General features: G+C 36.4%; 1 protein-coding gene across 1 annotated transcript in view; it reads left to right on the plus strand.

The window, feature by feature from the left end:
- GAS2 (growth arrest specific 2) overlaps positions 1 to 12,988 on the plus strand; it is a 41,285-nt gene that overhangs the window by 12,578 nt on the left and 15,719 nt on the right. Inside the window, exons 3-6 of the mRNA XM_057382710.1 lie at positions 2,110 to 2,268; positions 4,208 to 4,228; positions 5,422 to 5,497; positions 9,675 to 9,738. Of these exons, the coding sequence (XP_057238693.1) occupies positions 2,110 to 2,268; positions 4,208 to 4,228; positions 5,422 to 5,497; positions 9,675 to 9,738 (320 nt within the window). The remainder of the gene's footprint in view (positions 1 to 2,109; positions 2,269 to 4,207; positions 4,229 to 5,421; positions 5,498 to 9,674; positions 9,739 to 12,988) is intronic.

The raw sequence follows: 12,988 nt of genomic DNA on the forward strand, positions 1-12,988 counted from the left end.
TTATGGGTTGTGTCAGCACAAAGCAGCTTAAAGGCACAGAATTATCTGGAGCTGGAGAGCTCTGTGGATGCAAACAAACCTGCTGTGGTGTCACCTCACATTAGAAACAGTTTTTTTTGGTTTTTTTTCCTTGGAAAAGACTCAACAAAGTATCACATGGACACTGTGGAAAAACCCAGAGATGAGAGCTGAGGAGGGAACGGGAGGTGACAGAGTTTGACACTGCAGCTCTGCTCTTCCAYTGCAGTGATTGCAGCTTTATCTCCTTTCTGTGCCCTCTGAGGTTCCCTGTGCACAGTGCCAGCAATTGGAGCTGRCTTCTTGGCATCTTGTTCCTGTCACAGCAGCTCTTTCCAGAATTTGTGCTTTTAATTTGACCTGATAACTAAAAAATGACAAATAGTGTGGCTGTGCCAGATAGAATTTGCTTGGTGCCAGTCAAACATCCCTGCCCACTCTGCTCATYCCCCTTTTTGCACTGAAAAAAGTGAGGGTTGGACCTTCTCTTGGAAATAATTTTGAAAAAGGAGCTTCTTTGAGGTTTCTGCAGTGTTTCCCATAAGATTTTAGTGATAAATTGTGAAACTGAAGTCGTGTTTCCACTCCTCTGCAGGCTGGACTGGCTAACCTTCTTCCAGCAGCTGCCAGGGRCTACTGTGGCTCTTTTAAATGAAATTGGTGCACTTTTAGGATTATTAATTAGTTAAAAATTAAAAATCTCCTGGGAAAGGGTACAGAGAGAGTCAGGGATGGACAAATAGTGCATTACTTCTTCCAAAAGACTAAGTCAATGAGAGGAAATTCAGTGTAAGAAAGTCTGTGGAGTGTAAGAATTTGCCTCTGGATAGTTCCTCATCGTTTCTTTGAAGAAATTAGTGTGATGTGAAAAGGGTGCTAGCCTAAAAATGTGCCTGGTGCTAACTGCTTTTTATTAATTTCTTTTTAAGAAGAAAAAACAACCCCACTGATCTGTGAGCAACTGAGCATTTTTTTCTCCTTTTTTTTTTTTCCCCATTCCTCCAGAAGAATGGAAAGGGGCAGAAATAACATTAAAAACTTCATTTTGCTCCAATCTGTAAGACTGTTCCATATCTRGAAGCCTCTAGGAAGAATTAGTGTTTTATAATTTTTAAAATCTATTCTGGATAAGAGAATAGCTGTTTTTACTTCCCTGCTTTCTTCTTGCTTTCCCCTCCATCTCCCAGGTTGGTCCAGGAGGTGTCTTGGATTTTTCTTTAAAATACCATGTACTTGGATTTTTCTTTAAAATACCATGTAAAATCGGTTGGTGTTTTATATAAATTACAGAAAAGTATAAATATCCCCCTGCAAATAGTTTGAACCATGAGCATAATTTCTGCAAAACAAGGAAACGTAAATTTTGTAACTGGAATAAGAATGATGGGTGATTTGTGGAGCAGATCTGAATGCATCAATCTGTAAGACATATTTATATATTTAGGACAAATCTCTATGTTACCACTGACACATTGGTAAGTGCAATGGTGTTTATCAGTGCTGCTGTTCTATTTTCAGTTTATTTGGCTTATTGAGTGTACAGCAGTGAGTAGAATACAGAATTCATTCTGTATTCTGAAATATGACTGAGAGCTCAAACCTGTGCTGTTTTGTTTGATTGGTGACTGATTTTCTTCTTAGATGTATTGTTTTTGTTTTCTTTATTTCTCTTTATTTTCTTCTTAGATGTATTCTGCCATTACATTGCTGCTGCCATATGTCTTGGTATAATATTTAAACTCCTCCTAAGCTGTGTTAAATGCTGATGTTTTTATCCTACTAGAAACTGTTGGAAAGGGAAGCCTACTTCCTGTGTCTATTTTTTTTACTCTCCCTTCTTTTTACTCTCTCTTCTTTTTAATCTCCACRTTTCCAATAATTTTAATCTATGAATGAGTGGAGATGCTGTTTTTTTAGGTTTTTTTTACCTCTTAGCTCATTCAATTCATTTAACTTCCTGCTGTTAAATTCACTTCTCACCCTTCTTTGCTTGGAATTCTTTAATGGCCAACGAAACATCTATACAAAACTTGGACAGTGATCCCATAATACTTCAAACTTATGCTAACATCTTTAATTTTTGTTTTTTAGAGCTTACCAGTTCGGAAAATTCCATGCAAAGCCAATGCTCCTTCAGGGTCCTTTTTTGCACGGGACAACACAGCRAATTTCTTATCCTGGTGCAGAGATGTGGGCGTGGATGACACCTGCCTGTTYGAATCAGAAGGTTTGGGTATGTAKTTCTTTTATGTAKTTCTTTTATGTATTTMWTTTATTTAGTAGCTGGGAAATCTGAAATAACTTCTCTTTTGGGTTTAGCCTTGAAAGACAGAAAGGTTTTTAATAGATCTGGCTCTAAATCTGCCCTGTGCTTGGCACTAATTCTGCCACTTGTCTGTGGAATGAACAAATAAAGGACACCTCACCTAATACTCATTTAAGTCAATTTTAAGAGGAGCTTAAATGAGGGATAATCTTGCTGTGTTTTCTTGCACACAAAGGATTTTTCACCCTCTATGTATTTTTTTTGAGCACGGAATGCTGTTCCTCAGTTCAGTGTGTAAGATGGTGCTTTTCTGTTTTGGGGGAGTTGGATACCAGTGCATGCTCAGTTCTGTCTGCAGACATTTGGCTGTTGGTGCAGATTTAATGAGTTGCACAGGAGGTGAGAAGATACAAAWTTTTTCTGTTTCCTATGCTGGCCATTTTTTTTCCAGCTGGTTCCCTTGTGCAGTTCTGGACAGAAATTATCCAATTCCTCTGCTTCAGAGTGTTCCATCAAGGGAATTGTGCTGCTTAGGAAATCACTATTCCAATACTGTATATTCTTTGCTGTTTTAACTTTYCTCTCTTCAAAGGAAAACTTCTGAATTTTGCCTTGGGAGATTTTCAGCCAAATCTCACGAAATGAAAAGAGTTCAATGTTTGTTATGTGAACCCAGATAAAAGTGTGAAGCATCATAGGGACAGACAGATCAGTTTTACAGAACACAAATGAACATTCTGTGCTGAATCAAGAAGCTTCTTTGTTCTGCTGCTCCAAAAGCCTTTTCCCTGTTGAGGCTCTTACATGTGTTGTGATTGATCTATCCCCATCTTTTTACAGTCTTGCTCTACTTTTGTAGCCCAGCACAAATATTTCTGAGACAATTATTATTATTTTTATCATTTGCGTGTTCTTTTATGGGAGGTTTTTAAAAAATATATTATTTAAAATTTCTGGGAGAAAATGCATGGCAGAGATTGGTATTCCAAAGGTGACAAATAGTGAGGAGAATATATGGATTGGCTATTCCAAAGGTGACAAATAGTGAGGAGAATATATGATATTGTTGTTAATTAAATCCTCAAGATGTGATTCTTATTTGATATGGTGAATCATGTGGGAGATGAGCAGTAATTGTAGCTTCAGTGATTTGATATGGTGAAGAAGTTGAAAGTTTGGAAGTTGAAATGTGGATGAAGTAAATGGTGAAGCATTTACATAGGGCCAAGGAGSTTGTGAACACCAGGAGATTCAGAAAAAAGATTCTGGGAAAAGCAGAAGAACCTTTGGGTCATGGAATACCTCCAKGTATTTTGAATTTGTGCTGCTGTGGTAAACCCAGTTTGGTTTGCCATTGCTCCATCAGAAGTTAACTGTGTGATCAGAACACATTTATATTGAATTTTTTTGTGCAGTGTTAAGGATCTTGTTTAGAGATGGGATTGGCACAGCTGGAATGCTGACATTTCCTAAGTTAATTTTCACAGTAAAGCACAGAGTGCAAATCCACCTGGAAAGGTGATGTTCCAGAGGAATTCCTCCCCCAGAAACTGAAATATGAACAGGTACTCAAACCTCTGCTCTATTTTGTTTGATTTTCTTCACTGATGGAGAAATAGGTTCTGTTTTTCTTCCCTTATTATATAATGCACCAGTAGAACTGATTTATAGTACTGGAAGAACTTCATAATGTTTTGTCTCATTTTTATGAACTTGAAGAGGAGATGGTAACCATGCCATTAAAAAAATAAAGATAAATAAACCCAGTAGCTATTATTCTCCCCCAGTTTAAGCATTAACTCAAATTTTTGCTTTCATCTGAGGTTTTCCTGATGCAGTAGAAATAATGATAAATCCTAACAGTTGCCAATCTAAAGCTTTCATGTTCCTCTCTCTCCCACGAATCACTTCACCACTGCATAGGAAACAAAAAATCCAGCAAAGGTAAGGAATATCAAAGGTTCTTTCCAAAGTAGTGAGAAACRTGTGTGAATGACATCTAAGTGTTTGCAGTGCCTCGTTGAATTCTGTATTTTTTGTGATAAATARTTATGGTTACAGAGGTGACTCTTTTCTGTATTTTTTTCTGGTTTCCCCCATGGCTGATAAATTCAGTAAGTTGGTGTGTAAATTGTTAGTGATAAAGCAGCTTTTTTTTCTGTCTGTTTTGGAGAACCTTACTGTGTCAATATTCTCAGTTGAGTAGATTTCTATCCTTTTTTTTCTTTTTTTACTCTTATTCTGTCTGCTTTATGCTATGTAAATACTGTGTTATTTAATTAGAGGCACACAGTGGTATTTTCTTCCTGCTACTGTATCATATAAAACATTCCTGAGGTCTTTTCCTGGCAAATACGTATCCTAGAATTCTAAGAGTGTTTCTGAAGATTTAGTGCACTGAGACACTTGAACGATGGATTTATGGCACAGCTTAAAATGCAAACAAATTGGAATTTTAAGATTTTGAGCACAGCCAGAGCTGACTGGTAACAAYTTATCTCTAAATGCAGAGGCATGGCAGGAAAATCTCTGGATTTGTGCCTTTGCAAAGAAAAGGTGGTTGGGGTACCTGTTGTGTAAAGATTACAGCAGCATGATACACAGGGATAATCTAAAATGCTGCAAACACAGGGCACTCATTGCCAAATTTAGCATTTTTTTAGCATTTTTAAAATTTTTATAAAAGTGTATTCAAAGGAGAAGGAATAGCTTTGTTGATACCAAAAACTATCATCCAAAATGGGAATTTTGATGGTCTGTGCAGYTCCTGAGCTGCAGTGTCACTAAATGGAGTTCTTAAATGTGTCAGGACTCACTCTGCACATGATGTGCTGATTTTTTCACTGTAAGGATGTTAATTCTGCCTGAAACTCCTCTTTTCCCATCATGAGGAGACTTTTAAATTCTCTTGTGCATGTTTTAAGGCAGCAGATACACACAGCTGTGGTAATTTTATGTATGGAAGCATTTCTAGGTGGAGATATTTGTAATTGTGCTCGCAGGGCCATAATACTCAAAGAAAACTCTCCTTGGACAGATAATAATGGTAAGATTTTTTAAGATTGCTGTAGTGAAATGAACTTAAAACCCAAGTTCTGAGCTCTCTGTGGTAATGGAGTGTTGTTGGATGATTGTAGGATTTGGAAGCAATGAATTTTCTGCATCTCCTCCATGGTAAAGTCCACCCAGCAGGAAAAGGGTTTGCCACCAAGTGTGCCAGCATGCTGATGTGTGATTTGTTTTGGGAGTTTTGGATGCTGTTGGTGGTTTATGTTTTGTGTTTGTATGTTCTCACACAATTTGAGACATGGGCTTCTTTTGATGCAACTGATTGATTAGTGTTAAATGGGCAGGTTTCCAAAAAAAAAAAAAAAAAATTTAGTGTTTTAGTGGCAATAGTTAACTGAAAAATCTCTGATCCCATTCTAACACTGTTGGTTTAAAGGTTATTTTAAAAAATTTAAATGCTGAGTGCTTAAAAATACTTTATACATTGGGGGAAATTATTTTTTAAATTAATACTGTAGTTTATCTGATTTCAAGCTGCAGATTTTTTCTGTTCTTTTATACTGACATGTCKACATATTGTAGCACCCTGTTCAAATTCACATGAAGTTGCATCAGAATAAGATTTTGTCTCATCTTTCACAACACTTTTTACCAAACTACTCATTATTGAAGATGTCTGATTTTGAGGACTATAGAAGCATCCTGGACACTGTTGTTACCACTGGACTTGTATCATAAATTAATGAATTCCAGTAAATTTTTAGTTCAAATGTTATTTATTTAGTGTATTTAGTTTAAATGTTTGGATGATCTTTATATTCCTTCTAGGTGAATTCTTTACTATCCTTAGGTGTACTGTGTTTGATACCTTAATTGTTTTGAGATTTCCATGAGTGATGGAGCTGAAATGGGGCAGGGAGTGTGGGGGAAGGACAAGTCATAGCATAACTGATGCAGAAGCAAGGGTAAGTTTGGGATAAGTTGAGAGTATTGAGAAAGCAATTTGGGACTTTTTTTTTAAAGAAAAAAATCCCTTCTGTAGGATCAGAATAAAAAATATTAAAGGAAAAAGTAAGAGACAATAGGAAGAAGGATCAAAGGACCAACCTTCTGGAAAACTTTCCTTAAACTGATGTGAGTTGTGATGGCAATTGTGACAATAAACACTAAAGCACTTCAGAAAATTCTTTGTTTCTAGTTAAGGAATGAATTAGAAGCAGAGATCATATTTACCTTTTTTGATTAAGCTATGCATGATATCTTTCTCTTAAAAAAAAATTAAGTTAGAAGAAAGACTTAAATTCATTACAAATGGTTTATAAGAGTGTTAAGAGACGAGATTTGAAATTTAGCTGAAAGTCAGGAGAAGTTTATTGCTGTGTTGTGATTGGATATTCTAATGATTTAAAACAAATATGAAACCACCAAAAAAAAAAAAACAACAAAAACAAACAAACAAACAAAAAAATCAACCCAAAACTTGAATGTTTGCTGTTGTGAGCTCTCAGTTTAAAGTGCTGTCACAGTCCAGGGTTCTGATGGTGCTGAAAGCAGAGGCTGCTCCTCCTCTGCTTCTCCTGGTGSCATCCACACACTGGGGAAGGATGCAGAAGAACAGCAGGCAGGAAAAAAATGAAATAAAAAGAGAAAGGGACGGGAACAAGATGGGAGCAGTGTGGAGAGAATAATTGCCAGAGAGGAAGAAGGAAGGATAAAAACGTGGCAGGAGCTGAAAAGGAATTACTGCTGCCAAAGAGTGGTGGAGGCAGCATGGAGAGATGCAGGCAGTGAGGACAGCAGAGAAAAAGCATTTAAAGAGATGAGGTGAAAAGCAAAATGGTCTAAAACTGTCAGGACACCTAAAACAAGCCAGATTTGTATGCACTAATTCTCCCTCTTCCCGTTGTGTTCTTGTCAAGCAAATGCCATCAGTGAGGTTCTCCAGCAAGATGGATATTTCAGTCCATTTTATGCAGATCTGCATAAAATAATATATTTTTTTTGTCTCTGAAATCCCCAGACCCATATGCTGTATAGTCCTCAGGAATGCTGATATTTTCTTGTCAGCAGCCTCCCGGGGTGAGCTGGTGTTTGTTTTTGTGGTTGGTTTTTGCCTGCACACTCTCCATCCTCTAACAGAGATTTCACTGTGTCACRTTGTTTGTGTGAATTGCATGAAATGTGTCGAGATCACGTTGAGTCAGACTTGCTGAAGGTCTATTTTTTAAATAGAATTTTCTTCTAGCTCTATTTATGCATCTTTTTTATAAAGAGTGGTGGTTTTAGCTATCTTTCTCCTCCATTCCAAAGTMATTCTGACCTTCATATATATAAATTGCCATTGACTCCCTTTGACTATTCCAAATGTTATCCCATTTATATTTTGGGGGATGMCTTACTTCTCAAAATCAAGTTTTATTTTGGGGCTGTCCCAACTGGTTTAAAACCGAAGTAGCAGAATAGACTTGTTGGGATTTTTTATAATAACACTTTAAAAATACTGATTACTACTAAAGGTAAATGTTTAATCAAATTACTGTGTTGTGGGAAGGAAGAATATTGAAAACAGCTGAATGTCCAAGTGTCCATCATTTATATTCTCAGTAACAGATGGCTGAAGAATAAATATATAAATAAATGGTTTTTTTCCTAGTGCAGTGCCCTTTTAATTCTCATGCTCTGCAGTTTCACTTCTGAAATATATTTAGGTAATATTAGAGGACAGACACATACCTCTCTAAGGACTACACAGASATTTGGAAAATCTGTTGGGATGAACATTCAACCCATATAAAATATATTTATTTCTGTCAGTAGAGCTGTTAGAGTCACAGGAGCTGAAGGTTTGCCCCAGGGAATTCATTATCTGGAGATGTTTAAGTGTGTGCATTCCCATTTTTGGTCTCATACATAGAACAAACTTTAACTAGACATTGAAATATCTTTTTCAGGTATGGTATTTTTTTCATCATGCATTTGAGTTAGGTGAGTCTCTAGATTACCAGAATTTATATAGCTGATGTCTTGACCTTAGTTCATTAAAAACAAATTTATTTGGATGCTGTTCTGTTTGTTTTCTGATTTATACAAATAGTCACACAATTTTTGGTCTCAATTCAGTCTGAACCGTAAGGTGGAAATCTTTTGATTATTGTGGAAATTCTTAAAATCTGTTTTTTTACCCACAACATGAGGGCTTTACTCTAACAGGTATTTCTGAAGAGTAGGCACCAATGTGCTCAAAATTACTTTTTTTTATCTATTTTTCCTTTTTTCATCTATTGATTTTGCATTTTGCTTACATGCTCTGCTGCAGAATTTCTTTAAAGAGCATTACCTATTCTGAATTGGGGAGGGAAATACATTAGTTTATGGTGGAATTTCATAATTGTTATCAGTCACCCCTGAAGGCAAAGGTGACTGAAGTTCCTGTTAATAGATTCCTTTGGGCAGAAACTACACTAAATGACCAGTGTTAAATATAAATATATATTTATATTTGCATTCATATTTATATATTCATATCTATATATTCATATTTAGGGTTTTAGGTATTTAGGATTTTATATATATGTTAGGTATTTAGGGTTTTGTACATCTACATTCATATTTATATTCATATGTAGAGTATATCTATATGCTTATATCTATGTTTTTATCTATATCTATCTACATATCTATATATATCTATATATTTATATTCATACTTACATTTTTATTTATACTTACTTTTATATTATATATTTGTATATATGTTCAGTGTCTCTTGTTTGAAGTTGTTCTGTGGAGGGTGGGGGCAGCAGAAGAAACTCTTTTTGGTCTGTTTGGGGTTTTTATACTGTGGTGAACTCACTCCTGAAGCATTCTACTTTCATATTTGCTTTAAGAGTGGATGTACCAAAAATTCAGGGCCACATTTATAGCGAGGTACATCTTTGCTAATGCAATTTTATTTTTTTTTTCAAATTTAATTTGGCTAAGAAAAATAGTGGTCTAAAGGATATGGATTCTCTTCATTTGTAGGAAAAAGTGTAGCTCTAATGTTATTAATTTATTTCTAATATTCTACTAATTAAAGTATTCTGCCAGATCTGTTGATTATTTTTAAATAGTTACAAACTGCTTGCAGATTACCAATCACCCCAAATAATTCCTTGGTGATTTAGATAACTAAATGGARCTTCTGAACCTCCTGCACTCTGAGAACCACTCATCAATCCCATCCTTTTTATTYCAGTAAAACTCCACCCAAGCCAACGAAAACAAAGTCATATTGGAGTCAAGAGTTACAGATGTTGATGATTATGTTCCTTTCCATCACCAAGATCTTTAAAAYAGCTTTTATTTATCAGTGCTTTCTGTCCTCATTTTGCTTTTCTAGTACTCCACAAGCAGCCAAGAGAAGTGTGCCTTTGTTTGCTGGAGCTTGGAAGAATTGCAGCAAGGTAGGTGAAAATAYTGAAATATTTGTGTTCTTGACAGCAGTGGCTATTGAGAGACAATAAATCAGCAGATCTCAGCCTAAATTTGTGCCAATCAGGTTCAAATAGAATGTTTGTCTTGATGTCACTCTTGAGGGCAGTTGTTACCAAATTTTAAAAATCTCTGTGCCATCACCTCAGTGAAGATATTTGTTGGCTGTCCCTGTATTGGGAGAGGAAGGATTTGAGAATTTTTAAATTTTCTATAAAGCTTTGAGCCGTTTCTCTGTCTAAAGTCAGATTTCTCTATGAAGAGCTGTGATTTAATTAAATTCACTGGTAATAAATTGATCTTACATGACCTAAATCTGACCATGATGATCCTMCCCGTGCTGGACCTTCAGTACTCTGTAATGTTGTCTTTGACATCAAGACAAAGATTTTTGCCAAACAATCAAAATTACAGGAATTAGAATGTGACTTTCCCCCCTTTTTGCAGATTTAACCAGCACAGTGCATAAGATTTGCTAAAAAATACATGAACAGCAGTGCTGCTGCCCAGTCTGGCATGAGAATTGCAGTTGCATCCATCCATGTGCTGTTCATATTCAGATATTTTCATTAATTTCAGAAGAGCTCCTTGGGGTGACAATCATGTGAAGGAGAGATGTGTTTATTCCTTGCTTAAGAATTAATATTGGCCATGTGACAATTGCATCGTGTGTATTCATATTTTGTGGATGAACTCGTGTGGAAATCTAGAAATTTGTCTCGTGGTTTCAGAAAACCTCTTGCTGTCAGTGGAAGCTTGCATAGGAATAGCAATGATCAAAAAAAAAAAAGAGTTGATTTCAGGTTTTCAATTATTTTGTTATCCCTAAAACYTGGGTTCCARTGGCAAGTTATTTTAACTTCYCACAAAGAAGGAAGTATTTTGATCWGCAGGTGCATAATGAAATYGWTTTKAATGAATCTTAATTTACCTGAGCAGACAAWCTGTGCTTTCAAAATCACCACTTTGGAGATTGAGTCCTGGTAGCTGTAAGTGCCTGGGGTAAAAGTGTCAGGAGCATCTGACAAACAAATAAGTTTGTTATTTGATAGGATCCATCTTCCTCAGGGAATTCATGCTCAGCTCAGGCAGGGCTGGGTTCTGCTGAACTTGGTTGAGTTAGATTAATTCAATTTTACACCAAGATTTGATGTCTCAATAGATCTACAGGGGAATGAAAATAGAATCTTTTCCTTTATATTCATCTTAATGTGTCTSAGACACATTAAGTATCTCAGATGTTCTCTGTTCCTGACATAAAAAGAAATACTGAATAAGTAAATAAACTGTGTTTTCATTTATTATGCACRTCTGTCCCTTTACCCTGAAAATATTTGTGTTTTTTTTATTTATAATACACAAATATTGCCATATATCATTAATGATTTTTTTAATATATCACATTTATGTTTCTGTATTTATATTTCTTAATTTTATTTATAGCTTAGGGATCAGATAACATATCTGTCTACTTTTTCCTATACTTTTTGTAGAGATGCTCTAATATCTTTTCCAAAACAAATGTAATTTTATAATTTACAAACTTGTAGACTTCCAAGGCACACAGAATCTGAAGTGGATCATCAGGTTGATACAGTTTAAAGTCAGATATGTGATGCCAGTTTTCCTGAGTTGGGTAAACTATATGGGAATTGAAAATTGATAATTGCCTTCATTAAGTGTAGGAAAGAGCACATTGAAGTGACATTTTTGTGCTGATTTAAGCAGGAGAGGAGTCAGATGAATGCTTTGTGGAGGAAATGGGGTTTGTTGGCAGTGCTGGGGATCTCCTCTCCAGAACAGCAGCAGCAGAGAGCTCTGAAAAAGTTTTTAAAGGACAAAAAAAAGTAAGAGGCACTGAGTAATTTTGGAGGCAGGAAGATCTGTTCACTGTGCACAGTGAGGGGGAAATGGTGTGGCCACTTGGCTCAAAGAGTGGCAGTTCAAAGGCACTAATAGAAACAGAATTGCTTGATWAATTATCCTGAATTTTGGTTGTTTATGGATGTAAAATTCTGAGCTCATCTGCAAAASTGCAGTGGCTGAAATGAGCCCTTGTGGATACAGGGAGATTTATGGGAGAGGGATGTGTCCTGCAGGATGGAATTGGCCACTGGCAGTGTTGCAGTGGGATGCACAGATCCAGCATTCTCCCTGAGTATCTGAAAGTTGGAGATTGTACAGTGGAAAACAGCTAAATGATCTTTTCTGCACAAAGAATTCAATTCYTGGGTTGCTGCTGAACTCTGGGGGGTGGCTTAAACAACCCTCACAGGTCTTTTGGAATGACAGGTTGAGTGATTTCGATTTCTTTCTGCTATTGTATTCAATTTTACCTGGATAAAAATGGGAGAAGTCTACCAGAGATCACATTACAGCCCAAYGCTGCTTCATTTGTCATTGTGAGGAGCCAGGCTAGAGAGGAGCAGGAAAGGAAATGCTCAGCATACCTCCCCAAACAGAATTTGCACCTCTAGCCCTCTCAGAAAAGATGTTTTTACAATTTCAGCTTTCCAGCAGCTTTGCTTCAGGTTGATACAGCACGTGGAAAAAAAAAGTGTGTGTATGTTTGTGCATTGATTTTATTTTTCAACTTTTCACCAGAGGAACTCAGAACACTGGAAGTACAGGGAACTTTAAAAATCCATCACCAGGACAAAATGTAGAAATGATGAAAAGTAGTAGAAGCAAAGAAGCAACGTTGCTTGCAGTGGGAGAGTTTTATTTGATGAGTAAGGCTGCGTGCAGGAGTAGGCTGAGAGCCCAGGGGAATTGAATGATTTACAGCCTGTCAGCATCTGCAGACAGACAGGAAGTAAATAGATTGTGTATAAAGTGCTTGCCTCACTGTTGGCTGGCTTTTCATGAGGCTGCCTCAGCCAGAAGCCAATACAAGCACAGATTTGGGTCTTGGTTTGCTTTCTATTAATTTATTAGGCAGTAGTATGGCTAAATTGTTATCAGAAAAACCCCAAAACTAGTGTGTGCACTTAGATCTTTTATCTGTACACTTCTAACATTGTTGTGTAATTTAGCTTAACTTTTCATGATATATATTTGTTACTGCTCAATATTTTAGTGTTCAGCTCTTTGTCTGGATTATTCAGTATGGTTCTGCATTGGGTTGTGGGCTTTGCTGCCCCGGAAGAAAATTTGGTTTCATTTGTGGAAGTAGTTTGCTGTGGGAAGCCTACCTGGCATGGTAACTTCTCCAAGCTGAAG

Source organism: Malurus melanocephalus, unplaced genomic scaffold (assembly GCF_030028575.1).
Source record: "Malurus melanocephalus ecotype Western Australia unplaced genomic scaffold, MMel_1.1 scaffold_580, whole genome shotgun sequence".
Lineage (NCBI taxonomy): Eukaryota > Metazoa > Chordata > Aves > Passeriformes > Maluridae > Malurus > Malurus melanocephalus.